This window comes from Budorcas taxicolor, chromosome 17, assembly GCF_023091745.1.
Source record: "Budorcas taxicolor isolate Tak-1 chromosome 17, Takin1.1, whole genome shotgun sequence".
NCBI lineage: Eukaryota > Metazoa > Chordata > Mammalia > Artiodactyla > Bovidae > Budorcas > Budorcas taxicolor.
Window position 1 is genome coordinate 63,433,097 of NC_068926.1, and position 27,080 is coordinate 63,460,176.

At 44.4% G+C, this 27,080-nt stretch overlaps 2 protein-coding genes across 7 annotated transcripts in view; one reads left to right on the forward strand and one right to left on the reverse strand.

The window, feature by feature from the left end:
- ANKRD13A (ankyrin repeat domain 13A) overlaps positions 1–16,586 on the reverse strand; it is a 34,515-nt gene extending 17,929 nt beyond the window's left edge. Inside the window, exons 1-3 of the mRNA XM_052654419.1 lie at positions 16,491–16,586; positions 4,328–4,460; positions 2,174–2,298 (exon numbers count right to left, since the gene is read on the reverse strand). Coding sequence (XP_052510379.1) covers positions 2,174–2,298; positions 4,328–4,460; positions 16,491–16,586 — 354 coding nt within the window. The remainder of the gene's footprint in view (positions 1–2,173; positions 2,299–4,327; positions 4,461–16,490) is intronic.
- A 3,945-nt stretch (positions 16,587–20,531) lies between these two features.
- The window catches only part of GIT2 (GIT ArfGAP 2), a 41,298-nt gene continuing 34,749 nt past the window's right edge, over positions 20,532–27,080 (forward strand). For 5 of the 6 annotated variants that reach the window (XM_052654436.1, XM_052654438.1, XM_052654439.1 and 2 more), the window contains exons 1-3: positions 20,532–20,695; positions 25,176–25,309; positions 26,889–27,001. In XM_052654436.1, coding sequence (XP_052510396.1) covers positions 20,644–20,695; positions 25,176–25,309; positions 26,889–27,001 — 299 coding nt within the window. In that variant the 5' untranslated portion in view covers positions 20,532–20,643. Of the gene's footprint in view, positions 20,696–25,175; positions 25,310–26,888; positions 27,002–27,080 lie in introns of those variants that run through there. The other variant, XM_052654441.1, reaches the window with a different exon arrangement.

The following is a 27,080-nucleotide window of genomic DNA, read 5'->3' on the forward strand; positions in this document are numbered from 1 at the left end:
AATAAAAATTAATTTAAAAAATAAAACAAATTACCCTTGGTACCATTAGCTAAACACAAACACAGTAAGGGTTGATAGGGTTGTTCAAAAGGGAGAGGGAGAAAGAACAGAGACAATCAGAAGAAACATAAATTGCAAACCCATCAGACTAAATGCCTATTTTTATATTCAGGCTGTTATTTTATCTCACTATAAAATACGTCTAGACAGTTAGTAAAGTTAACTGCAGGCGACCAGGTTGGAGGGAGATAAAAGTCAAATCCGATTTAAGGGTTCAATTGGGTTCCTAGCAGTGAGGGTCACAGGCTGGTCCAAGCAAGGAGGAGCGTGGACCCCACCGGTTCTACAGGGAGCTTGACTGCAAAAGGCTCTGTGTGCTGGGAAGGGTGGAGTGTTTATCAGACCATTCTGAAACCAGGAGGGTATGAGACATCACTGTCCCCAGGAAGTTGAGTTTTCCCTCCAGACTTTTGCCCCCCATTTTCTTCTTAAACTTCTAGAATTTGGCTTTTTGAGGTTTCACACCACCACAGAAAGCCTGTTTAGAATCCTTTTCTGACCCACCATGAATTCCCATAGAAGATTCTGGGAGAGCTACTTAAGAAACCCAAAAAGACAAGAGCTAGAAATTCCAGATTCCAAAGATGGGTGAAGTCACTCCAAGGAACAATGGAAAAGAAACTTGGGCATGCCGTGAGGAGACACCATGGAAAGACAGGCCGTTAGGCATGGCCTCCGGTGCCACAGAGCACCAGGTCATTTGTGGGCTGTCTATAACCTTTAACACAGGATATAATTCAGGGCAGCTCACTGCTATGGATCAACACAGGTGAAAAAAAAAGTCTTTTACATGGAATTTTAAAATGGGGGGTGGTGACTCTAGGTAAAATAAGTCATTTTCTGCTTTGTCAAATGGACAGATGACGTTTCTAGTTCCTCCTACAGACAGTTAGACAAGAAAACAAATCTATGTGATCTTTGTGCACTCAAACACACATCTATTTTAAAATCAATGGATACAACAACTTATAGCTCACGGTCGGTTTCTGTGCAGTATGTGGAAAATCAATGTCTTAGGCAGGATTTAGCTTAAGTGTTAATACTTTTTTAAGAAGAATGCTCAGATTGTCTCACAGCAAAGTTATTCCTTTTCTCAACAGAGCTGTTAATTTTTCTCAAGAAGTGTGGGAAGCTGATTTATCTAGCAAGTATCTTTGGAAGTACTTGGGGGAGCTCACTTCTGTGCTTAAACTGAGAATAAATGACGTGAAAACTGAACTGCTGGCTGCCTCAGGAATACTGCACATGACTGACCAATAAGACAGCTATTGCAAGTGACAAAGGCTATCTGAAGAATGGTAACCGTCATCCCAAACAATCCAAGAGGGACTTCCCTGATGGCCTAATGACTAAGACTCCACATTCTCAATGTGGGAGGCTGGGGGTTTGATCCCAGGTCAGGGAACTAGATCCCACATGCCACAACTAAGAGCTTCCATGCTGCAACTGAAATACCTGCAGGCTAGGTTGAAGGTCCCACGTGCTGCAACTAAGACCCGGAGAGGTCAAATAAATAAATAAATATTAAAACAAGCAAACAAAATAAACTTGGGAGCCTAGAAGTAAAATCTTTTAAGAAACTTCTCCAAATGTTACAGAGCCCATACCCTTTTACTCACAAGACAGATAAACTGCCCCAAAGCTAGCAACTCTAAGTTCAGGCAATGGATTAGAAGTCACAGAATACTAATGGCTAGAAGTGACAGAGGTGTCAAGGAGAGTTGCACACAGACTTCTGAGCCTCAACAGGCCCTGAAAATCCCCAGACAGTAACGAAGTTCATCATAATTTCCCCAAGATGACCTGAGCTCAGGACGCTACTGTTAGGAAAACAGGCAGCTAGACAAATTAATTGCCTGATGTCCATTTGTCTTTAGTTCTAACTTTTAAATAGCACTTAAAAGAGTCGGTCTAGTGACCTGGAAACATACTTTGTGAGAGACATCATACATTTAACAGATTGCAAAGCAAGAAATCACGCTATTTGGTATTCAATACGTCGTTTTCACAATCCTTAAAACTGTTTGGGAAGGCGCACAAGGATGTCAAACTGTCTGCGGCTGCTGTGTCAGCATTCAACTCCACTGATGGTGCTGTCAGTGTTTGTGGCTACCTCGAGAATTTTCTGGAGCAGCTCCGGAACTCCCTCGAGGGCCATGGACGTGTTGTGGAAGTCTCGATGCTGAAGGACCGTGAACACCATCTCGGGGTCGCCGGTGCTCACAGCCTCGTGCAAAACTGGAAGGCAAAAAGATGTAATCTGATCACCCTGTATTCTCATACTTACTCACAAATTCCAAAGCCAGCTTGAAAAGTATCTCTCTGGATCGAAGGCCAACAATTTCTTTAAAGTGGGACAGAGGCTCCAGCCCCACCCAATCTTCATGACCACGACTACTTACTTTAACCCCTACCTGACTGAGCAGAGAACAGAGTACTCTCACCCTCTTGAGCAAACCTGCCATTATTCTCTTTCCCCAGTTTCTTACTACTGACTCTGAAATCCGACGGTGTCTTCAGAGCTGGCTTTCACTGTGTGATCACACAGCTGTGGAGATGGGCAGCCAGGTTGTGTGTATTCTTGACCAGTCAACCCCAAATTACTTGGACCAGTAGTACGAGAGCTTGCAAACAAGTGTTGTTGTTTCGTTGTTACATTGTGTCTGACTCTTCACAATCCCACGAACTGCAGCACTCCAGGCTCCTCTGTCCTTCATTGTCTCCTGGAGTTTGCTCAAATTCATGTCCACTGAGTCAGTGATGCTATCAACTATCTCATCTTCTGCCACCCTCTTCTCCTTCTGCCCTCAATCTTTCCCAGCATCAGAGTTTTCCCAAATGAGTTGGCTTTTCGATCAGGTGGCTAAAGTATTGGAGCTTCAGCATCAGTCCTTCCAATGAACATTCAGGGTTGATTTCCTTTAGGACTGACTGGTTTGATCTCCTCAAAGTCCAAGGGAGTTTCAGGAGTCTCAAAACAAGTGAAGTGCCAGGATTTCACTGGAAAAGGATACTACTTTCAGCTATAATTTTTTTTTTTTTGGCCGGTGGCAGGGTGGGGTGCTGAGATATGACCTTTATTTAGCTTATCCACCACATTTTTTTCTTTCGGTATAGAAAAAATGTTTGTGCCAAACCAAATGTTTGTTACTATAATTTCTACATCACAATTAAAATCCAAACAGTTTTTCAAAAACAGTCAACTCAATCAAAACCCACTACTTCAGAATCAATAGCTTCTTTGAAGCCACAGTAACACTTAAACATGGTTAAGGCTCGAATGCAGAAATTTGGCTTGTTGGAAGGCTAATTAACCTTCCAGCTTGCTCTAACAGAATTACACAAAAGGCAAAACTGTCTTATTCCCAGAGATACAGTCCACTGGAACCACCAACACTAGACAGCTGTCGGGGTATTTAGAGTCCTGAGATAATATGGAATCCAGGCTTCCTTTAGACAGCCTTCTGTTATCCTCTCTTCCCAGAGACTTGTGGCTGTGGACTGACATCACCACTAGCAACTGTAGCCTTGATGAGAGAGTCCAATTCTTCACCTCTACGAATAGCAAGTTGCAAGTGATGAGGCATAATCCATTTTACCTTCAAGTCTTCCGACGCATTTCCTGCCAATTCAAGTACCTCTGCGGTGAGGTACTCCAGGATGGCTGTGCTACACACAGCGGCAGTCACATCCACACTCCATGGCTGGCGGGCCTAGATTTTAGGTATGGATGAATACGGTCCCCCAGGAACTGCAGACTGGCTCTCTGTGAATGAGAAAGTGCCTTTGTGTTGGCTTTTCCAGAGTCCTTCCCAGCCTTACCGTCAGCCGTTTCAAACAAGCAAGGCAGAGAAAGGACTAGTCAGACACCCAGCGAGAGCCTGCCGCCTACTCCTTCGTCACATGGCGATTCAAACTGCCTATCATTTCTTTCTGACTGTCTATCAGGATGGCTTTGCTGGAGTTACCGCCACACTCCTCAGGGGAAACCGGGGCTCGCACTCATGTCTGGTGCGCTGAGAGCTGCTTTCTGGATGAGGGGTCACCCCCTACCCTGGGCGCCTGGCCCAGGACACAATTGGGACCATTGTGCTGCAGACAAGCCAGTGGCCTCCGAGGCTCTCAGCTCCTTCCCCAGCCCCAAGTCCCCAGAGAGACAGAGCTCAAGATAAAGATGACTCTGAGGACAATGAGGACTGAGGCTACCCTGTATTCAGACAGAGAAAACAAAATGGAAGGCTTTATGTTATTTCGCAAGTACACTTGCCTGTCCAACCCTCACGATTTTCCTTTGTCACATCTGCTTTATGTCGGAGCAGGACTCTGGCAGATTCCAAATGTCCCAAAGAAACAGCAAGATGCAACAAGGTGCGACCTCGAGGATCCAGGGCCTCCACGTTCTGTAAAGTAAACACTGGCATTTATGTAACTGGATATATATAACTGGACACAAAAACGTGGAAAGGAGTTTCAGAGGTTAATAATACATATAGAAATTAAAAAATAGTATTTGTACACTCAAGACAGCAGTACATGGGAAAAACAAATGCTTACAAGTGGGCACGAACTGAAATGTGACTCTGGGGGCTATAAATAAAGGTGACAGTTACTGAGTTCCTTTTTCTATAAAGTTAAGAGCCTCATAAATAAACACCAGCTACAGGCCTCCGATCATCAAACACAACCCAAAGCACTACAGCACTCAAATTAAGTCTAAATAAGGCTAAGGGCTTGCATGGAAACACAGCCACCCCGTGGTGTGGAACGTGGGGGATTTCTCCAGCACATCTCAGTTCCAGAACAGGAAGTGCAAGGACTTTAATCAAAACTGAAAGTACAGAAGATAATTTGGGTCAGAATAAAAGTACGTTCTCTAGGTGGATTCCCACCAAAACACCACTCTCGTTATTGTGTGTTGAGCTCCAAGTGCCCCGACGTGGCAGCATCCGTGGGTCCCACATACAATGAGCGTGATCTGCCAGGCACGCGTGTGGACGCAGATAAACATCCATTTGGCTTCTACTCTTCATTCCTATTCTGGTCCTCCCTCCAGCACCTGCACTGGGGTCCAGGACTCCGTCTGAACGGGTCAGTGCTGCCTTCCAGAGAAAGCTCTGAATGTTCTTCCAACGATACAAGAAACTTCCACGGGGCTGCTAGAAAATAAAAACCTTTAAGGGGACTCCCCTGGTGGTCCAGTGGTTGGGAATCTGCTTGCCAATGTATGGGACACGGGTTCGATCCCTAGTCCAGAAGATCCCACGTGCTGCAGGGCAACTAAGGGTGTGAGCCACAACTACTGAACCCACGGACCACAACTCTGAGCCCTTGCTCCCCAATAAGAGAAGCCACGGAAATAAGAAGCCTGCACATCTCAATGAAGAGTAGCCCCCACTACTAGAAAACAGAGCCTGTGTGCAGGAATGAAGACCCACCACAGCACCAAATCACGAGACTGCTTACTTAGAAAACGGGCTTGATGTTGATGTGCAAGGCTAGTTGTGGGGCAGCCCCCAGAGAGATCCAGGACAAGCCACAGGAGAGGAAGGTAAGCAGGACCGTGAGTAAACAGCCACCATCCAACAGCGACCCGACCTCCCTGTTTTGCTAACTCTATCACGGCCTTGTGAAGTGAAGACAGACTGGTATCGAAGAAAAACAGAAGTGGCTGAAGACATCTCGCTAAGTGAACATGTCTCCTCCTGGACCAACTCCAGGCCTCAGGGTTCTCTCAGGTGCTGAAATGCCATCACGTCTCCTAGAACAGGGCCCACACCACCTCCTGGGATTTCCTGACTTTTCCAGTGGGATGGCCTGTTTATCTCACTAGAGAATTCCAAAGGGCAGGATCTGAATCTTATATTTCTTAGCTTCTGCCACCTTAGTCTCTAATTTGCATTAAATCATTATTCTTTTTTTTCTTTTAAGTAATGTGACTTAAAACTATTAACTTAGCTGAAGTTTAGCAGGAAAGAAAGACTTAGCAAAGTCATTCTTATCTTTCACGTCTGTTATAGATGATGCTTTCTTACTCAACAAGTTTTATCTACTACATGAAAGGTGCTAGGGTTAGCATGCTGCCAGACACAGGAGATGCTTAACAATATTTACCAGGCAAAAGGGGAAACTACTTACTTTAATTCACACCCTAGAACAAAGCCAATATCTAGGACTAAGAAGTAAGGTTCAAGTTTCTGGGCCACTAGATATATTGTATACAATCAAATTCAAATATATTGTTAACTTTTTTCTACTTTTGACCACAGGGCAGAGGTGGGGCAACTGTATGTCTGAGTCCCATAGCTGCACACTTTGCATAGATAATTATAACTGTGCAGGGCCTCCTCTGCCCCTCCTTCTCATCTGAAAGGAGATAAGGGAGGAAAAATGATATATTATAATGACAGTGTGATTTAAAACAATGGGTGAATAACGATTAGAGTGGAAACTGGTAAAATGTAAAATGTGCTATGATTAGTTGTGACCAACTCTTTGCTACCCCACAGACTGCAGCCCGCCAGGCTCCTCTGTCCATGGAATTCTCCAGGCAAGAATACTGGAGTGGGTTGCCATGCCCTTCTAGGGGGGAAAAAAGATAGAAAATCAACAGAGAAATATCAACAAAACCAAAAGCTGGCTCTTGGAAAATATCAACAAAATTGACAAACTTTTGGCTAGACGGACCAAAAGAAAAAAGAGAGAGAAGATTCAAGTTACCAAAATCAGTAATGATATAGGGGATATTACTATCAACTCTACAGAAATAAGAAGTATTATAAATGAATACTGTGAACAACTGTATGCCAACAAATGAGAACTTAGATGAAAGGCACATATTCCTAGGCAGCCACAAGCTAGCAAAACTCACTTAGGAAAAAAACAGAAAATGTGAAGAAGTTTATAACAAGTAAGAAGATTGACTCAGTAATTTTAAAATTTCCCAGGGGGAAAAAACCTCAGACCCAGAATGGCTTCACTGGTGAATTCTACCAAACTTCCAACATATAATTCCAATTCTTTACAAACCCAAAAACAGAAAAGAAAGAAAACCTCTCAACTCATTTTTATAAGCCCAGTATTATGCTGATGACAAACAAATCACACAAGAAAGACAACCACAGACTAACATCGCTTATGACTATAGATACAAAAATCCTCAACAATATTTTAGCAAAATAAATTCAATAATATATGAAAAGGGTTATTGTACACCATGACCAAGTGAGTTTATCCCACAAATGCAAGGGTGGCTTAACACCCAATAATCAATTAATGTAACACATCATATTGATAGAAAAAAATAAAAAACATATGACCATCTCAATAAATGCATGCTGTGGTCTGAATGTGAAGTGTCCACCCAAAATTCATATGCTGACATCCTAACCTCCAAAGACGATGGCATTAGGAAGTGGGGCCTTTGGGAAGTACTTAGATCATGAGAGTGGAGCCCTCATGAATGGAATAAGCGTCTTTAGAAAATAGGCTCCAGAGCTTGTGAAGCCTCTCCCACCAAGTTAGGGCACTGTGAGGAGACACGTGCTGTGGACCAGGAGGAAAGCCCTCACCAGACACTACCCAAACCCACGGCCCCATGATCGGGGACTGCCAGGTGCCAAGACTACATAGATTCCTATTGCTCATAAACTGCCCACTTCACGATCGTCTGTTACTGCAGCCCAAATGGACTGAGATGAGGCAGAAAAAGCATTTCACAAAATCCTACACCTCTTCATGATCAGAAAAAACCCCAAACATTCAACAAACTAGGAATGAAGGGCATTTCCTCAAACATCATCCATCTATGAAAAACTCACAGCTAACATCATACTTAACAGTGAAAGAATGGATGCTTTCCCCCAAGATAAGAAATAAGACAGGGATGTTCTCTTCATCATATCTATTAAACACTGTACTAGAGGTTCTAACCAAGGCTCTAAGGCAAGAAAAAGAAAGAAAAGGCATCTAAAGAAAATGTAAAACTATTTCTACTCATAGACAACACGATCTCACATATAGGAAATCCTAGGAAATCCACTTAAAAATATTAGAACTAATGAGTTCAGCAAGTTGTAGGCTACAACAGCAATGTAGAAAAATCAATTGTATATTTATACATTTGTAACAACTCAAAAGTGAAATTAAAAAACTCCATTTATAACAACATTGAAAAGAATAAAACATTTATAAATAAGTAACAAAAGAAGTATAAACCTTATACTCTGAAAACTATAAAGCATTGTTGAAAGAAATAAAGATCTAAATAAATGGGAAAACATCCCATGTTCTTGGTTCAGAAGACTTAATATTCTAACATGTCAAAACTCCCTAAACTGAGCTATAGAGTCAATGCAATCTCCATCAAAATTCCAGCTTATTTCTTTAAGAAATGAACCAGGTGATACTAAAATTCTTAAGGAAATTCAGGGGACCCAGAACAGCCAAAATCATCTTGAAAAAAAAGTAACATTTGAGAAATCACACTTCCCAATTTCAAAACTTACTACACAAAGCTACAGCAATCAAGACTGTGACACTGGCAAAAGGGGAGACATATAAATCAGTGGAATACAATTTAGAGTCCAGAAATAAACTTATATACATTTATGGTCAATTGATTTTCAACAAGGGTGCCAAAATAATTCAATGGGGAAGAATAATCTTTTCCACAAATGATGCTTGAACAACTAGATATCAACATGCAGAACAAGAATGAAGTATTGTATAGACTAAATGCAAAAATTAGCTCAAAGTTGATCATAAACATGAATGTAAGATAGAAAACAACAAAACTCTTAGGGGAAAACATAGAATTATATTTGTGTGACCTTGTGTTAAGCAAAGTTTTCTAAGATACAACATCAAAAGCGTAAGAGACGAAAGAAAATATAGGTAAATTATACTCCATCTAAACTGAAAACTGTTGTACTTCAAACGGTATAAAGAAACTAAAAAGGCAACCCAAAGACAAGGAGAAAATGTTTGTAAGTCATATTCTTATTAAGGGGATTCATGGGGTCGCAAAGAGTCGGACACAACTGAGCGATTGAACTGAACTGAGTATTTAGAATATGGGAGCTTCCCAGGTGGCCCTAGTGGTAAAGAACTCGTCTGCCAGTCAGGAGACACAAAAGACACGCGTTTAATCCCTGGGTCGGGAAGATCCCCTCAAGGAGGGCATGGCAACCTACTCCAGTATTCTTGCCTGGAGAATCCCATGAACAGTGGAGCCTGGTGGGCTACAGTCCATGAGGTCGCAAATAGTCGGACACAAGTGAGGCAACTTAGCATGTGCACATCCGGAATATATGAACTCTAGCCATGAATAAAAAGACACATGATCCAGTTTTAAAATGGGCAAGGGATTTCAAGACACTTCTTCAAAGAAGATATGCCAATGGCCAACAGCACATGGAAGATGCTCAAATAACTAATAGTTGTGCTGTGCCGCGCTTACTTGCTCAGTCACGTCAGACTCTTTGCGACCCCATGATCTGTAAGCCGCTCTGTCCATGGGGATTCTCCAGGTAAGAATACTGGAGTAGGTTGCCATCCCCTCCAACAAGGGATCTTTCCAACCCAGGAATCAAACCCAAGTCTTCCGCATTGCAGGCGGATTCTTTACCATCTGAGTCACCAGGGAAGCCCAAGAATACTGGAGTGGGTAAACTCGATGGATATGAATCTGAGTGAACTCCGGGAGTTGGTGATGGACAGGGAGGCCTGGCATGCTGCGATTCATGGGGTCGCAACGAGTCGGACACGACTGAGCGACTAAATTGAACTGAACTGAATCTATCCCTCCTCTAGGGGATTTTCCTGACCCAGGAATGGAACCGGGGTCTCCTGCATTGCAGGCAGATTCTTTACCAGCTGAGCTACCCGGGAAGCTTAGGGAAATGCAAATCTAAGCCACAATGAGATAATACTTCACATCCATTAGGATGGCTACAATCAAAAGGACAATAACAAGTGTTGACAAGGATGTGGAAAAACTAGAACCATTATACATTGCTGATGGGAATGTAAAATGGTGCACTCAAACTGAAAAAACATTTGGCAGTTCCTCAAAAAATTAAACACAGAATTACTATTAATATAAGACCCAGCAAGTCCTCTTATAGGTGTTTACCCAAGAAAAATAAAAACATACAGTCACACAAAAACCCGTACACAGATAAGCAGAGCAGCATTATTCATAATAGCCCAAATGTCCATCAACTGGCTAAGGAATAAACAAAATATAGTGTACACACACACACACACACGGGAATACTATTCAGCCATTAAAAGGAATGAAGTATTAACATCTCCCACGACACGGATGAACACTGAAAACATCATGTTAGGTTAAAGAAGCCACACACAAAAGGCCACGTATTGTATGATTCCATTTATAAGAAATGTCCAGAAGAAGCAAATCTATAGATGTGTCAAACTGCTTAATGTTGCCTGGGGCTGAAGGGTTGGGGGGAAATAGGGAGTGACAGCTAATGGGTGTGGGGTTTCTTTCGGGGGTGATGAAAATGTTCTGGAATGTGGCTGTGGTGACAGCTGCACAACTCAGGGAATACACTAAAAACAGTGAATATCACAGTTAAAGGGTGAATTGCATAAGGGAACTGAATCTCAATAAAGATGCTTAAAAATCAACCTGTGTATGTGTTTTATGTAACACATAAATCTAATCTACGATCTACATGCTCTTTTGACTAGTTGCCTAACTCCTCTTGAGCTTCAGCATGTGCGCTTGTAAAACGGGAACAATAAGAACAAAAAACAAAACCCACCTATCTTACAAAAGTCTTACAAGGGTAAACCTCATGGCAAGCTCTTAGAAGAGTCAGCTCTTAGGATTATACACCTACACTACATTGCTTCACATAAGCTGTCGCTTTCTCCCTAAAAGGGATTTATTGAAATCTCCTTACAGCTAATAGGGGAGCTGAGGGTCCTCAACTAATGACATGAGTTGAGTTAGCACGAGCTCAGAATTTCACTGGAATTCACTGTCATAGCCGATCATTTAAGTTTTTCCTTTAAGTTTCTCCAATGATAAGCTGCACCAAATTAAAACTGCCCACCCTCTTAACGATCATAGTGCCCCCGCAAAGAAGAAAAGGCGTGAGATTTCTCCATGTCTCCTTATGTGCTAATTTTTAAGCCCACCAACTCTTCTCATCCAAGCCCTCTTTGGTAGCCTGCTGTTGTGCAGCTGAGTGCGGGCTTCAGTGTCTGACAGCAGGGTCCACTTCCGGGTCCCTCACTAGCCTCGTGGGAACCATGAGGCACACAGTCAGAACTTCGGAAACTATCACAGGCATCTCCTGGGGGGAAGGCCTCGGGTAAGAGGCTGCTAACTGGCCCTCCCTTTGCTTGAGAGAGTCTACCACCCTCATTCCTGTGCGCGCTCAGACAGCCCTGGTCTTCTGTGGCCAGCCGGGGCCTGAGCTGGTTCTCCCACCCCAAGTCCGGGGGAGGTATAGATGCATGCCTGGTTTCGAAGATTCGACTGAGCCCGAGGGCTGAGGAGGAGCACCTGAGAGCAGGCTCCAGGCTCTTTCCCTTGGATCCAAGGCTCTGGCTCAGGGCGGGCCTCCAGCCAACAGACACTGGCTGGAATGAGTGCCTGTGGCCTCACCCAGCCTTGCCCCAGGCTGCGATGAGAACCCCGGGTGGTTCCCAGTCAGGCTCTGAGCACTGCCGCTGCCTAGAACGTCCTCTTTTGCCCGGATTTTGTGCTTTCACTGCTGGCTCCCTAACCGAGGGCTGGCCCTGGAGTCAGGCCTCATCTGCCACCTTCTACCCCACTTGATCCCACAGGGCTTTCCCTCCTCTGCTAAGGTGCACAGACTGTCCTTTGCATCTGTCCCCCTAAATTTTCATTCATTCTCCCAGCATCGGCAGGAAGGCTGAAAGATGTTTAACAGACCTCTCTGGCTAAGTGACAAATGACATAACCAGAACACAAATCATTTCAACTGCACCAACCAACTTCAAGGCCCCACTGAATATTAAAGACAGTAGAGCTGATGGGTTAAGAGGCACTTAATAAAGTGCCTCGGTTGAGTAAACGTTGAAAGCTTGGAACAATCTCATCTCTGGCGAAGTTATACAAGCAGTGAACTTCGGCTAAATGAACAAGACACGGTGGGACTGGGGCTGACTCACACACATTCAGAAACATGTGCTTATTCTTCTTCATCTGGATAAACTTGATTCTTTCTGTGCTGCTGTTCCTAGAACAAAATAAAAATTCTAACAGCTACCAGTGAGCCCGCTTCATGTCTCACTCGTGGGATGGAAAGAATGAAGAACAGACTGCAGAAAAGTACTGGCAGACAAAGCCTTAAGTGAAACAGCTGGCTTTACTGCTGGGGTGATGGGAATTTTTTGTTTTTAATTATGCAGCCAATACGGGTTCCCTGTAGAAAAACTAGAACATACATAAAAGGAGCTACATTCCCAGGATGGTGATGATGACATTAACAGCAGCAGCTATGGTAAATGTACTGCTTCCAGGTAACCCTGGGCCCGCACCTTCTGATCTGTTCCCTTCCTCTTTCGCCAGAATCCTGAAATGGAGGCACTTTTACCAAAAGAAGGAAAGCGGTAGGGTTAAGAATACAGGATTCTTATTCTGTGAGAGTGACTTCCTCAGGGTTGACATCTTGGTTTGATGACTTGGTAAGCAGGTGACTGAACCTCTCCACTGTTTCCTCATCTGTAAAGTGGGAATCACACAAGCGCTAACCCCTGGGGACTGATGTGAGAATTAAATCTAAAACTGCACATAAAACATTTTAAGGGACTTCCCTGGCAGCCCAGTGGTTAAGACTCCATGCCTCCAATGCAGGGTGTGCAGGCAGGTTTGATCCCTGGTGGGAGAACTAAGATTCCACATGCAGTGCAGAGTGGCCAAAAAAAAAAAAAAATATATATATATATATATATATGTGTATGTATGTATGTATGTAAGTATATGCATTTTTTACCTACAGTATAACACAGGGAACTCTGCTCAATGTTAAGCGGCAGCTGGGATGGGAGACAAGTCTGGGGGGGAATGGACACATGTATGTGTATGGCTGAGTCCCTTTACTGTCCACCTGAAACTATCACCAACATTGTTAATCAGCTATACTCCAATATAAAAGAAAAAGTTAAAACAAACCAAAAACAACAAAAACATTTCAGCACAGTGCCTGGCAAAATAGTAAGCGTTTAGTGTTAACGCTCCGCATTTTGACAGCTCATGAACTGATTTGTTAAAGGTAAATTAAGCACCCAAGCTTACAATTTAACCAGTATTAGTACTGGCCATTAACCTAACTGCCTCCAAGGCAGAGGAGTAGATAGCTATTTCATAATTAACAGAGGATCTCAATAAATATGAAAGCAACAAAATATTCCCTGCCTTGTGTTCTAATGGTATCAATGATCAACTTTTTGATCCTGAAGCAGCTGCATAATTCACAGGACCCAGATAAAAATCAACATGTAAGGCGCCTTCTTCAAAAGAAAATAGTAAGACTTTCCAGATGATGACAACAGAGCATTGAACCAAGCATAAGCCACTTCTGAGGACAGGGCCCTGTGCAACTGTCGAGCCTGCACACCCGTGAAGCCAGCCCCATCTCCACCCCTTCAGTGGCCAGAGTTTCAGGATTGCAATTGGACTGCGAGGTCATGACAGTCCAACTTCCACAGTCAAGATGTTTTTTCTGAATATACTTCAACTATCTCTCCCCCAGAGAAAACAGAATCTTGTGACATGATCTACAGTTACAACAGATAACAAAGTCAAAACCAAATAATTAGCAAAGATGTGTATTCTTTCTTGACCTCCTTGATACTCGAAGGCACTAAGGATCAATGTATCCCAGGACTACTTTGCTGCAAAATTAGAATTCGCTAATCACCTGTGTCCTTAATGTTTTTCAAGGTAAGAGGCACAGAGAACTTTCGATGAACATTTCTATCACAAGTTGCAGGAAAAAGAAATAATTCAATCATGCCACATTTTAGATTACAAACCAAGACTCTGTTCTTATGGACTGAGTTTTTCTATAAAGAAAGACGGTGCTTCGTTTTAACTCTCTTCCTCACCTCCCATGAACAGAAAGCCTGCTGTTTTCTGAAATTGGTATTGAACATGTGTGTGGTTCAATGACGATGTGGAACCACTCTATCAGATAGGATTTTAGTTTTGTGACTTTCCTTGTACTTTATCTCAATATTTCACAAGAAGCTGTGAGGCTCCGATACTGAGGAAGTACAGAGGCAAAACACCGCAGGCCTAAAAACAAAGACTGTCTGGTCATTTTTAAAGTGTCTAAGGTGAGACTTAAAGCCGAGAACAAAATGATGGCGGGTTCCCTCTGAGCTATGTCTAGTAAGAGAAAGGGAATTGAATCATCAGGTATGCTGTGATGCCTAACTGTTGAATCATTTACTCTGGGGGCATGATCTAATTAGGAACAAGGACTCTTATGACAAAAGTTTATTCTGTGTGGACAGAGAATTTAAAAGGAAAAAAGGGCAACTTTTGACTTCCAGTGGGTGCTCAACAGGCTTAAGAGAAAGATGGCAGGGTACAAGAAAACACTTGGGGCTTCCCTGGCGGCTCAGCGGTGAAGGACCCACTTGCCAGTGCAGGAGACACGCGTCAGATCCCTAATCAGGGAATGTCCCACATGCCGCGAATCAACTAAGCCTGGACTCCACAACTACTTAGTCTGTCTCTACAGCCCAGGAGCTGCAAATACTGAGCCCACCTGAGCCGCAACTGCTGAAGCCCACTTGCCTAGAGCCAGTGGTCTGCAACAAGAGGAGCCACCGCAATGAGTAGGCCCCACTCACCACAACTAGAAAAAAGCCCGGGCAGCAGTGAAGATCCAACACAGCCAAAAAGAAAGAACACACTTAGCAGTAGCTGTTCATCAAGGAGGGGGCGGGGAGGGGGGGGCGGGGATGCTGACCTTGCTCAATTTTTGCAAATCAGAAGAAAACCAATGCCCTCTTTCCTCTAGAATTTCTTGACAATTAGAGCATCAAATTTGAGCCATTCAAAAACCAGAACTTTAATACACTAGATAAAATGAAGTCAACCAGAACAATTACACGAGATAATTACAAGTCTCTATCCTAACTGCTTGGTGCTTCCCTGGTGGCTCAGACTTAAAGAATCTGCTTGCAATGCAGGAGATTCAGGTTCAATCCCTGGGTCGGGAAGATCCCCTGGAGAAAGGAATGGCCACCCACTCCAGTGTTCTTGCCTGGAGAATTCCATGGACAGGAGTCTGGCGGGCTACAGTCCATGAGGTCGCAAAGAACCGGACACGAATGAGCGACTAACACACACATACACATCCTAAGTGCTAAGTCTGTCGGTTTGTAACTTGAGGGTACCAATACCTCCCAGAATCACTGTGCTGCTTTGAAGACAGGGTTTCTCAAGCAAGATGTTACTGACATTTTGGGAAAGACAAATCTTAACTGGGGAGGGGGATGTCTTACACACGTGTGTCTTACAGGATACTGAGCAGCCTCTGTGGCCTCTACCCATTAGATTCCAGTAACACCCACTCCCCGCGTGTAACAAACAAAAATGTCTCTATTAATTACCAGATGTGTGAGATGAGGGAGGAAATCACTTCCAACTGAGAACCACTGCTTATAAAGCTGGGAATAAATAAAAAAGGAATCAAAGCACTTTAGAACAGGAAGTGATTTTAAGGATGCTGTGCACCAGAGATTCTCAAACTTTGGTGTATATCAGCCTCCCTGGGGAGCTTTTCCTGGGCATCACCCCAGACCTATTGGTAACAGTCAAGTACAGAATTTGCCCACATGGGTATCAACACCCTCATTCCACAAAGAAGAGGACGTGGGCCAAGAGAGGGAAAATGCCTTGCCCAAGGTCACAGGGCAAGTCAGAACCTGGGCTCTAAACCCAACCAAGCCTTTCCTGACAAAAAGAATGGGTGGGGTGAGAGGTGTGTGTTGCTCACACATTTTGGAGAAAGGCAAGAATAATTGGTTAAGACGGTGCACGCTGGAGCCAGTTGGCCAGAGTTACAATCTCGATTTGGTGTTTATTAGGTAAGCGACCTTGTGTAAGAGACATAATCTCTGAGCGCCTCAGTTTCCTTCTCTGTAAAACGAAAGGATAGTACCTACCTCCTAGGGCTGCTGGAAAGATTAAGAGGGAGAATGTATATAAAACCTTCGACACACGGCCTGGCACACATTAAATACTCAGTACACATCCTGCTGTTATTATTATTGTCCCTCGATTGCTGAGCGGAAGGGGACGGCAGTGCCCCGTCCCTTTCCCCAGAGGGCTGGAGATGGGCTCAGGGAGGCGTTACGATCCCCGACTCCCCGGCTCCTCTCGCCGGGGTAAGACCCTCGCCTCGCCCCCTCACCTGGTCCCGCAGCTCCTTCTCCAGCTGCCGGTAGTCGTTGTTCCAGACCAGGAGGTGCAAGGGGAAGTCGCCGCTAGCGTCGCGGGGCGAGGACATGGCGAGGGAGGCCACAGCCGGGCCCTCACCGCCCGCTTGCCAAGCCTCAGCCCCGGGTGGGGGTCTCCGGCGCCCGCCCGCCGGGCGGCCGGCGAGCGAAGAGAAGCAGGCGAGTGAGCGAGGGGGCGCGGTACGCGACCCGCCGGCCTAGCGGGACGGGTGCAGGGCACGCGCGGGAGGTCGGGGGTCGCGGGCCGGGTCGGGGACCGGGGTCGGCCGCGCCCACCCCGCGCCCCGCGGCGCTCCGGCCCGCTCTGACAGCTCGCGAACCGACTTCTGCGGGCCGAGCTGCCCCAAACAGGGAAGTGCGGGGAGCGGACCACCGCGCGACGCGGCGCGGGGGGGAGGCGAGGCTAGCCACACGGGCCGGGGTCCGCCCAACCTCACTCACCTCCAATCCCATACCGGGAATCAGAGCATCATACCGAAAACAGAAATAAAACTCTCTTGCTTAGCCTAGGATCTCGACCTGAAAAACTCGATCTAGCCTTTATCATCCCCTTTACTCCTGCCCCAGGTCCCTCATATGGTTCGGTCCACAACTGGGCCTCTTCCATCGGCTCTGCGGTCGGGGGGCGGGGCGACAACAGGCTCCTGGACCAAACCATTCTAGTTCCTGACTCTCTTGCAGCCTTTTTGGACCTGGGCAGATGCTGCCGCGATTGGTCAGGAGCCATTTTGGAAGTGGGCAACACCAACCAATTTTCAAGTAGGCATCATAAACTCTTGGAGAAGTGGCGTTAAATAGTTGCCCCATGAGAGGATGGTGCTAGCTCAGAGCTTCTCAACTTCAGCACATTTTGAACCACATAAATTTATTTGTTTTTGCTGTTCTGGTAACTCTTAATTCTTTTATTTTTTACTTTGGATTTATTTTTAGTTTTTATACAGTTTTAAAAAGTTGCTTTCCACTTACAGTTTTTACCAAGTATTGGTTATATTCCTGGTATTGTACAATACATCCTTGAGTCTTTGTTACACCCAGTGGTTTGTGCCTCCCACTCCCCAACACTTGTATTACCCCTCTCTCCACTGGTAAGGACTAGTTTGTTCTCTGTGAATCTGCTTCGTTTTTGTTACGTTTACAACTTTGATGTCATTTTTAGATTCCACAGGTAAGTGATATCATACTGTATTTGTCTTCCTCTATCTTATTTCACTTAGTATAACGCCCTCAAAGTCCATCCTTGTTGCTGCAAATGGCGAATTTCATTCTTTTTTTTATGACTGAATAGAATACCATTGTAGAATGCTACATACTGAGGGAATGTACTGCAACATAATGAAGACTGTATAAGACAAACCCACAGCTAACATCATACTGAAGGGTGAAAAGCTGAGAGCATTTCCTCTAAGGTCAGGAGCAAGGATGCCCACTTGCATCACTTTTATTCAACATAGTTTTGGAAGTCCTAGGCACAACAATCAGAAGAAAGAGAAATAAAAAGAATCCAAATTGGAAAGGAAGATAGGATACTTCACATGGGGATGTCGGGCAGAATCCCCTCTGTTTCTACCCACTAGATGTCAGTAACACTCCCACCAAAATGTCTCCAAATGTCCCCTGGAGGAGAAAAATTCATACTCCCACCCCCCCAACTTTGAGAAGCACTCTTCTGCCTCAACTCCAGACTGGGTTATGAGTCAAAGTTACCTAAGTTGCTGGTTTATTCCACATACGAGTGTCCTTTATTTTTGAATTTGGGGTTATGGCCGAAAGGACTAATAGATAATACTTACACTTGACCACGGTCAGCCAAACTTAAGTTCATTCTTTGGGTTTCAACCTAAGACAGTATAGTTCCTTGATTCAACCAAGAACCAAGTCAACTCACGGCTGCTCACCAGCCTGAGCTTTCTGCACAGCTGTCCACAACTAGATCACATAGCCAGGCAAAATTATTTGATGAATCCTGAAAGCATATTCTCTGCCTTCTCTGCTTGTGGACATCAGCTTTTCAGACGCCTGCAACAACAGCTGTTCAAGAATCCTGGCCTAATCTTTTCTCCACACATGTTGAGGCCAGAAGATTTGTGAGTCTGTGAGCCAAAACAGGATGCAGGAGCATCAGGATGGAACCCAGAGGCTCTAATTGTGGAATGTGTGGGATTTATGTGGTTATGCCCACACCACATATTTATAAAAATGGAGAGATGAACCAAAGACCGGTGCTCCTGAGACCCCTTCCAGGACTTCTTATCCTTTCAGAAGACCTGGGCAATTTAATCCTCTGCCTCGACATCTTTCCATATTTATTGAGCATTTCTCTTAATTTATTAGTGAAAAAACTCCACAATGGCTGCTCACCAGAGTACCTGGAGGTCAAGACAGTTTCTGGCCCACAATAGCCATGGAATATTTGCCAAATGGCAATCATAGTTGTGCTTACACATATGTAATACATACAATGTTCATTAGCATTAGGACCACATCTCTGCTTGCTTTCAGACTGATTAAATTCATCTCATTGTGTTTATGTAGTCCTGTAAATTAGGTTATCTAAGGCAATGGCACCCCACTCCAGTACCCTTGCCTGGAAAAATCCCATGGACGGAGGAGCCTGGTAGGCTGCAGTCCATGGGGTCGCAAAGAGTCAGATACGACTGAGCAACTTCACTTTCACTTTTCATTTTCTTGCATTGGAGAAGGAAATGGCAACCCACTCCAGTGTTCTTGCCTGGAGAATCCCAGGGACGGGGGAGCCTGGTGGGCTGTCGTCTATGGGGTCACACAGAGTCAGACATGACTGAAGCGACTTAGCAGCAGCAGCAGCATTCTCACCCTCAAAGAACAAAAAAAAAAAGTTGTGATTAGGAAATAATAGCAGTATCTAATTCCAATAATAGGAGCAACTATTATTGAGGGCTTACTATGGGGCAGGCACACTATATGCTTCTGTAAGTTATTCCATTTGTCCTTAAGTAAATATTTTGCTTTTGCATGTCATGTAAGAGTTTTGCTGAATATTCTTCATCCTCTCCCTCTTTTTTTCCTCTTCACACCCCTTTAAAAATGTAAAAATCATTTTCAGGTAACAAGCTATACAAACGTGAATCATGGGCTTGAGGTAGACAGACTACCTCCACTTTCCAGATAAGATTAAAACTGCAGCATGGGGAAACATCTAATATATTCCTACTTATTTTATTGTAGATCTACTACAGTTGAATGTAACTCCATAAATATAGAAAATTTCGTCTTCTTGGCTCACTGCTCCTTCTCCAGTGCCCAGAACAGTGTGTGGAACATAGTACATGGTCAATAAATGTGCATTCCTGATGATTTCCATCTGACTCTGCAACTCCAAGGACTGTAGCCTGCCAGCCTCCTCTGTCCATGGAGATTCTCCCGGCAACAATACTGGAGTGGGTTGCCATGCCCTCCTCTAGGGGATCTTCCCAACCCCAGGGATCAAACCCAGGTCTTCAGCATTGCTGGCAGATTCTTCATCTCTTGACCCACCAAGGAAGCCCAAGAATATTGGAGTGGGTAGCCTATCCCTTCTCCAGGGGATCTTCCCGACCTAGGAACTGAAACGGGGTCTCCTGCATTGCAGGCGAACTCTTTACCAGCTGAGCTACCAAGAAAGCCCTGGTCAATAAATATTTGTTGAATAAAGGAATGAATAAATAAGTGAACTTGACCAAAGTTATGCTAAATGACTTGACGAGTGATTGCCTCAAGAAGGCTGTGGCTGCATACCTTTGGTTACTACATTTTGCTCCTTCCCCTGGTACTAATCAGCACTGGGAGGAAGTGAATCTCTTCCAGAGAGGGAGACCCCCCAAATCAAGGAGGTTTGGAAACAGGAGAGGAGACACCTGCCCTCACTCAAAATGGCGACAAGGAAGCGTGCCCTTTCCGGTCACATGACCTGCCCGTCGCCGAAGGGCACCTCCCCGCGCGTGCGTGCTGCGCCGCGGCTGTGAGGCGCTGAGGGGAGAGGCGGCCGCCGCCAGCGCCGCCGCGGGGACCCGTTAGAGCGGAAGCGCAGCCGCCGCCGCCGCCTTCGCTGTCCCGGGGCCCCAGGTTCCCGGCAGGTGGGAGACGGGAGCCATGTCGAAGCGGCTCCGGAGCAGTGAGGTGTGCGCTGACTGCAGCGGGCCGGGTGAGTCGCACCGGCCGGGCCCGCTCCCCTCAGCTCTCCTGGCCAGGACCCCTGCCCCGGGGCCGCCCCCTCGGGCCGGGAGGGTCCGGGCGGTGGAGCTCTGCACCCCATGCCCCGGGTGGCGACGAGGAGGCGCCTGGGCGGCCGTGGGGCGGGACCCGTCCCGGGCCTGTCAGAGCCGGGCGGGCAGGGGGCCGCCGCCCTCCCGTCACTCCCGTCCCTCTCTTCTTTCTCGTCCCCTCTGTCCCAGGCCGGGCGGAGAGGCGGCGGGGTCGTGGCCTCTTTCCCAACAGGAAGGGGCTTGGGCAATCCACTAGGAGGCCAATTAGAGAAATCAACTGCGAGCGTCCTCCCGGCTGCGGCCCCCAGAGGCTGCAGGTGTCATCCCCCCTCCCCACAGCCCCCCAGACCCCCGCCCCGGGGTAGGGGGAGGCCCTGTCCGGAGTGGGCGACGCTCGCCGCTTCCTTCCACTGAGACTCGCCAGAGGACCCCCAAGGATGAGTTTTGCCCCGCTTCTCTTAACATACCGCCTGCCACTCTGCCGCGGACAGTCTCCCGGATGACGGGGTCTTGCAAACGCCGATCATCACTTGAGGAAGCAATGCTTGTCTCAAGTTCTGAGATCTGAACTAGCCGAGTTCAAACTAGATTTTGCCTCTGGGTGACCTTGGGCTGGTGACTTCATTTGGCCGAGTCTTGATTTCCTCATTTTTCGAGTAAGGATGATTGAGAGTACGGTGCTCAGGGGTAGAACAGTTTCAATGAATATGCTTAGGATCGTCTCATCGAAGGTGGTTTTTGGGGTTGTTGTTTTTATTTTTCCTGTTTTTTGTGTTGTGTACAGAACCTTCACAGCCCCTTAAAGCTATAGGTGAATTTCTAAATTATATATTAATTACTGCTTACAAAACAAACACACCAAATCATTGGCAACTATAACCATTTGGGTATTCAGGCAGTTTAGGCATACGGGAACACTGAAGGGCGAAAACCATCCCTCCCGTCCCATAGATTTAGGGTTCAGATCTATCTTAGCGGTTGGAGCCCAGTTGACAGGCCTCTGTGCTGTTTTCAGTGCTTGGATTTATCTCCTTTGAATTTGAAGTAATTCAAAAGGTAAGATGGCTTCTTTGGCACAATAGTGTCCAATAAACAATCTTAACGAAGTCATTGAGCACCACTCTGTTTTAAACTTCATCTTGTCATATGGAGGTGCAGACCGATTTTAAAAGGACTATGATAACTCAAACCTTCTGTGGTTATTTCATGGTCTCTATAATGTAAGTGGGGTTACCAGTTTCTTTTGAAGATAGGGAGAACGGGTGGAGGAGTTTCAAAAGAGGTGTTTTAGAAACTAAGTTAGCTTGTCATACGAACTCCATCGGATTCTCTAAAAATGTTATTTGCTCCACTTCCTTCTTTTCTTGCCTGTTTTTGGTTGAACTTTCTGTGATGTTTGATTCACATGAATCTAGATTGAAACTTCCTCTTGAAGCGCATATTCTTTGCTTCTCAGTGGATGGTATACAGGGCACAGGAAAATTGCATCTCTGTTGTCATGCTGAATTCTGTACTAAATACTGTCTTGCACTTCTGTGGCATTTTGTGCGTTTGAGAACATTTTTCTCTTCCATTGTATCTTTTTTAGTTGTTGTCTCATATGCCTAATCTACAGAGACTTGAGTCACTTCCTTCCTGTTTTGAATATAATTAGGCTACCTTGAAATGTTCTGAACTTGAGCAGCTAGGAATTTGTGCTGCCTTTTCTGCAAACCCCTAGTGAGAGAATAACCCTTATGGTTCAGGATCCCTTTGAGATTCTGATGAATGCTAAGACCTTCTCCCCCCGAAAATACACACGCACTTCGCCTTACACGCAGAATTTGTTAAGATTTCTCAGCGGGATAATAGACGTTTCTGAAGCCCATTGGTTGTGTTCCTAGAACGCATGTTAAGAAGCCCTAGCATAAAATGATCACATAAATTGGAAGGGGTTCCCTGGATTTTACTGTCATTAACATTCTGATATTCTCTTCATGTGATTCTGATTCATGATGTTAAAATGACTAGTGGAGAGCCTTCCTTAGTGTGTGTTAAATCCTTGCTGTCTTGTCCCTATCTAATTTCTTCCAAAAGGATTGTGAATTCTCTGAATGATAGGTGAAAACCGAGGCTGATCTTCAAAATAAAAGTCTTTTTGTATGTGTGTCAGTAGTAGTACCACATTGCAAGAGGCAAAGTTGTTATGTATCTTTGCAGGGATCTTTCATCTTGATGTTTCCAGTCTTTGTTTTTTAGAGTGCTTTAGTAGTACTGACATAGTTGTACTTCACTGAAGAATTTTGTTTGAGCTTTTGTTTCATGGCAAACTTTTGATTGTTGCTGTTCAGTCCCTAAATCGTGTCCAACTCTTTGCAGTCCCATTGACTGCAGCATGCCAGACTTCCCTGTCCTTCACTGTCTCCCAAAGCTGGCTCAAATGCGTGTCCATTGAGTCGATGACGCCATCTAACCATCTCATCCTCTGTTCTCTGTCGTCCTCTTTTCCTCTTGCCCTCAATCTTTCCCAGCATCAGGGTCTTTTCCAATGAGTGGGAATTCCAATGCTTTGCAACATGGCAAAAATAAATAAATAAATAAAAGATAGGTAAACTAATTACTAAGATTTGATGATAGTTAATCAAATGTTTTGGAGCTTCAGCATTGATCCTCGCTCCTGGAAATGAGTATTCAAGGATTGGTTTCCCTAACCAGTCAATCCTAAAGGTAATCAACACTGAATATTCATTGGAAGGACTGATACTAAAGCTGAAACTCCAAAATGTTTGATTAACTATGATCAAATCATAGTAAATAGTTTATCTTTTTTTATTTTTATTTATTTTTTTGCCATGCTGCATGGCATGCAGGATCTTAGTTTCCTGACCAAGCACTAAACACGTGCACCCTGCCGTGGGAGTGCAGAGTCTTAACCACTGGATCGCCAGGGAAGTCCTGGTTTACCTTTTTTTTTTCTTTAATGAATCTAGTTCATATCCTATTCTGAGTTCAACTACCTGAAAACTCCATGAGGTTTTTCAGTGTAGTAAGATAGTGTTCATGTGGAACATTCAATGTTTCGAATAACAATCAAAGACTTTCTCTAGTGGCCATGAATTGCAGTGAGCTCTTGAAAATACTTGAGTGGTACTTACAAAATAATTGGGAAAAGTTATAACAGCTCACATTACTGAATACTTACTATATGCAAAGAGCTTCACTTACTCTTTATATCCTCACCGCACTGAGATGTGTTGTTCTCCTATTTGATCCATGATGAGCACCCTCAAAGCAATAACTTGCCTAAGATCCTTGCGCAAGAAGTGGCAGAGTTGGGGTTCAAACCCTGGACCGCTTGTCTCCAGAGCCAGCCCTCTTAACCACCACACTCTCTGACTCCCAGTTTGTCTTTGATTGAAATCCCATAACTTTTCATTATATGGTTGGAAGGGGTTTGAATAAACTGTTAGAAATGGTAAGGATGGTGTACATGCATTTTAGAGATTTTTGTGGACATTGGAGAATTTTTAAATATAACCCTCAAGCCAAGCAGCTTGAGCGGTACCTATTGTCACCCCTTGTGTGAATCTGATGAAATGTAGAAGGTCTGTCTGTGTTTTGAGTTTCTAAATATTTAGTTTACTTTCCCAGCGTGAGTTATTCTTACTGCTTACCAAGTGTGTGTTTTTCCTTGTTTCAAAGGGTGCCTAATGAGGCTTTGTCAGACTTCACAGGAAAAAAAGTATCATGCGCACATCAAAAATATTGCTCATTTGTATTTTGCATCTTTTTTCTGTGAGGCTGATGTTTTTACAGCTTCTGTTCTTTCAGGTCCATGGTGAGATCAGACTCAACAGTTTATTTAAGACAGCTAATGGATATCCTAGCACATTTCCTACTGGAGGAGGCCAGGTTTCCCAGTCTGTTTTCAGAGCCACCGCAGCTGAGCTATTTTATAGTTGTGTCATTTGCAGCTTTCTGCTGAGCCCAGAGGCGTGTCGATAGCTGTCTTTTCACCATTCACTTCACATAATTCTGTGTGGATTGTTCATGGGCAGTTTTGTTGTCCTGCCATTTGTGGAGATGGAGTCAGAATGATTCAGGTGAACCCTCTCAATTTGCTTCTCTTACGTTTAATGAAGGAGCACACATCTGAGATAGTAGATCTTACTAGGGCTACAGATTGTGGCCCTGGACCAGAAAGCAGGTAAGTGCTCACTCAGGGCTTCAATCCATGTTTTCCATCTCTGTTAACATTGTACCCCCAGCCAAGATAGGTGGTATCATCAGACAAGCTCCCCAGCTTAACATGTTGACGAGCATACCAACACAACAGGAATGTCTTGTTTTTCTGAAACACCAAACCTTGGTCATCTTTTGCCACCTGGCAGAATGGCAACCACCTGGTATCCTTACCACTGATCTCACTCTTCTCTCCAGATCCTTCCTGGGCATCCGTAAATAGGGGAACTTTTATATGCGATGAGTGCTGCAGTGTCCATCGGAGTCTGGGACGCCATATCTCTCAAGTGAGGCATCTTAAACACACACCATGGCCTCCGACATTGCTTCAGGTAAAGAATAAGAATTCTCCTCAAGAAGTTTAAGTTTTTAGGAGTTACTGTTTTAGCAACTGAAATTACACTTCTTAAACCTTACAATAATGTTTGAATCCTAATTGAGTAGAGGTGCCAAGCTTATCAGTGCTATATATAAGTATTGAATTCGTTATTTAAGATTATTTTCCTCCTAGTGAAAATCTGGAAAAGCTCGACTATAGGTAGACAGATAGTCATTAAAATTTCTTCCTAATGTTTTACTGCCGTCTTTCTAGAATATCACCAGAAATTGTTTTTTAAACAGCCTGTCTTTTCCACTTACCACGATGAATGTTCCTGAAAGCGACTGCCTTAGAAACTTTTCATTAAGTTTCCTGCTTTGATAGGAGTCCTCCGAAGTTTCTGATGCATCTGATTTAAGTTCTCTTAAAGTTCGTATAACTTGTTAGAGACAATCAAGTTCTGTTTTGATTGAATGCCTAACACCCTACCAAGTATTCAGTGGCTCTTAGTTTTATTTGGGGGTCCATTATCGTGTCACCGGGTACTTCTATTTTGGGGTACACATTCTTTGAGTTCTGTTGGAACTCAGACTTTGGCATGTGTTTTGCCTTCATTTGTCTTGAGTACATATTTTACTAAATCTGTGGCAGCTGCACAGCCTGTCCCGAAAGGGTGAATTTAGATCTCTGATACGACAGTATCTGCACTGTTGTAAAAATCAGATGAGGCCTTGTCAGGAGGCATGCTCGGAAATGAAAATGGTTTATTATTATTAATAACTTCTGCTCAGAAGTTTCTAACAGCTCATTCCCATGTGAAAATGGGTGTTTACTGCTGTCAGATTATACAGAGTACAGATATTATGTCATACCCTATATTATATTGTAGGATATGAATAAAGTCCAGAGATGAGAAGTTTAAAATGCCAGACTTGACCCTAGCACAGCAGCTCCCCGAGTGACACGTGGGCCACTAGTGGTACTCGAGGTTGATGTGCACGCTCGATCGTTCAGTCGGGCCCACCTCAGTACAGACCCGCCAGGCTCCTCTGTCCATGGGTTTTTCCCCGGCAAGAATACTGGAGTGGGTTGCCATTTCCTTTTTCAGGGGATTTTCCTGAACCCACATCTCCTGTGTTGGCAGGTAGATTCTTTACCACTGATCAAAGGTAGATGTAGGTAATACTCAAATATTTATTTCAGTGGTTGCATAAAACTATAAGTAGGGCATCAAATTCTAATTGCTAGTGAAAGTTTTAGAAGGTAAGTGGATTTAAAGAAAAAGATTAAGAATCTTGAAAAATAGTATGTGGATGCTCAGGCTTGGGCAGTGCTGTCCTAAAGTGTCAAAGTGCTCTTTCTTCATCATGTATTAGAAAATGTAATCAAACCCATTGAAGTATTTAGCTGTCCTCCTGGTCAAACTTGAATACTGCATGTAGGTTCTTCTTTCTTATTCTAAAACAGAAAGTAATGAAGTGTGTGATCTCCTAGTCATGCTAGTGTTTGTAGTAGAATCAGTTCAGTCACTGATTTCCATCGAATGTTTGTAGAAAGAAATTAAAATGTGATTTTATACTGCTTGGTTTTAGATGGTTGAAACCTTGTATAATAATGGTGCTAATTCTATATGGGAGCATTCGTTACTGGACCCCACCTCTATTATGAGTGGAAGACGCAAAGCTAATCCACAGGACAAAGTACAGTGAGTGGAATGTTTATAAATACTCTTATTTTTTCTTAACCCCTGGGGCCCACTGAAAGGAGCGCAGCTGTCTTGGACC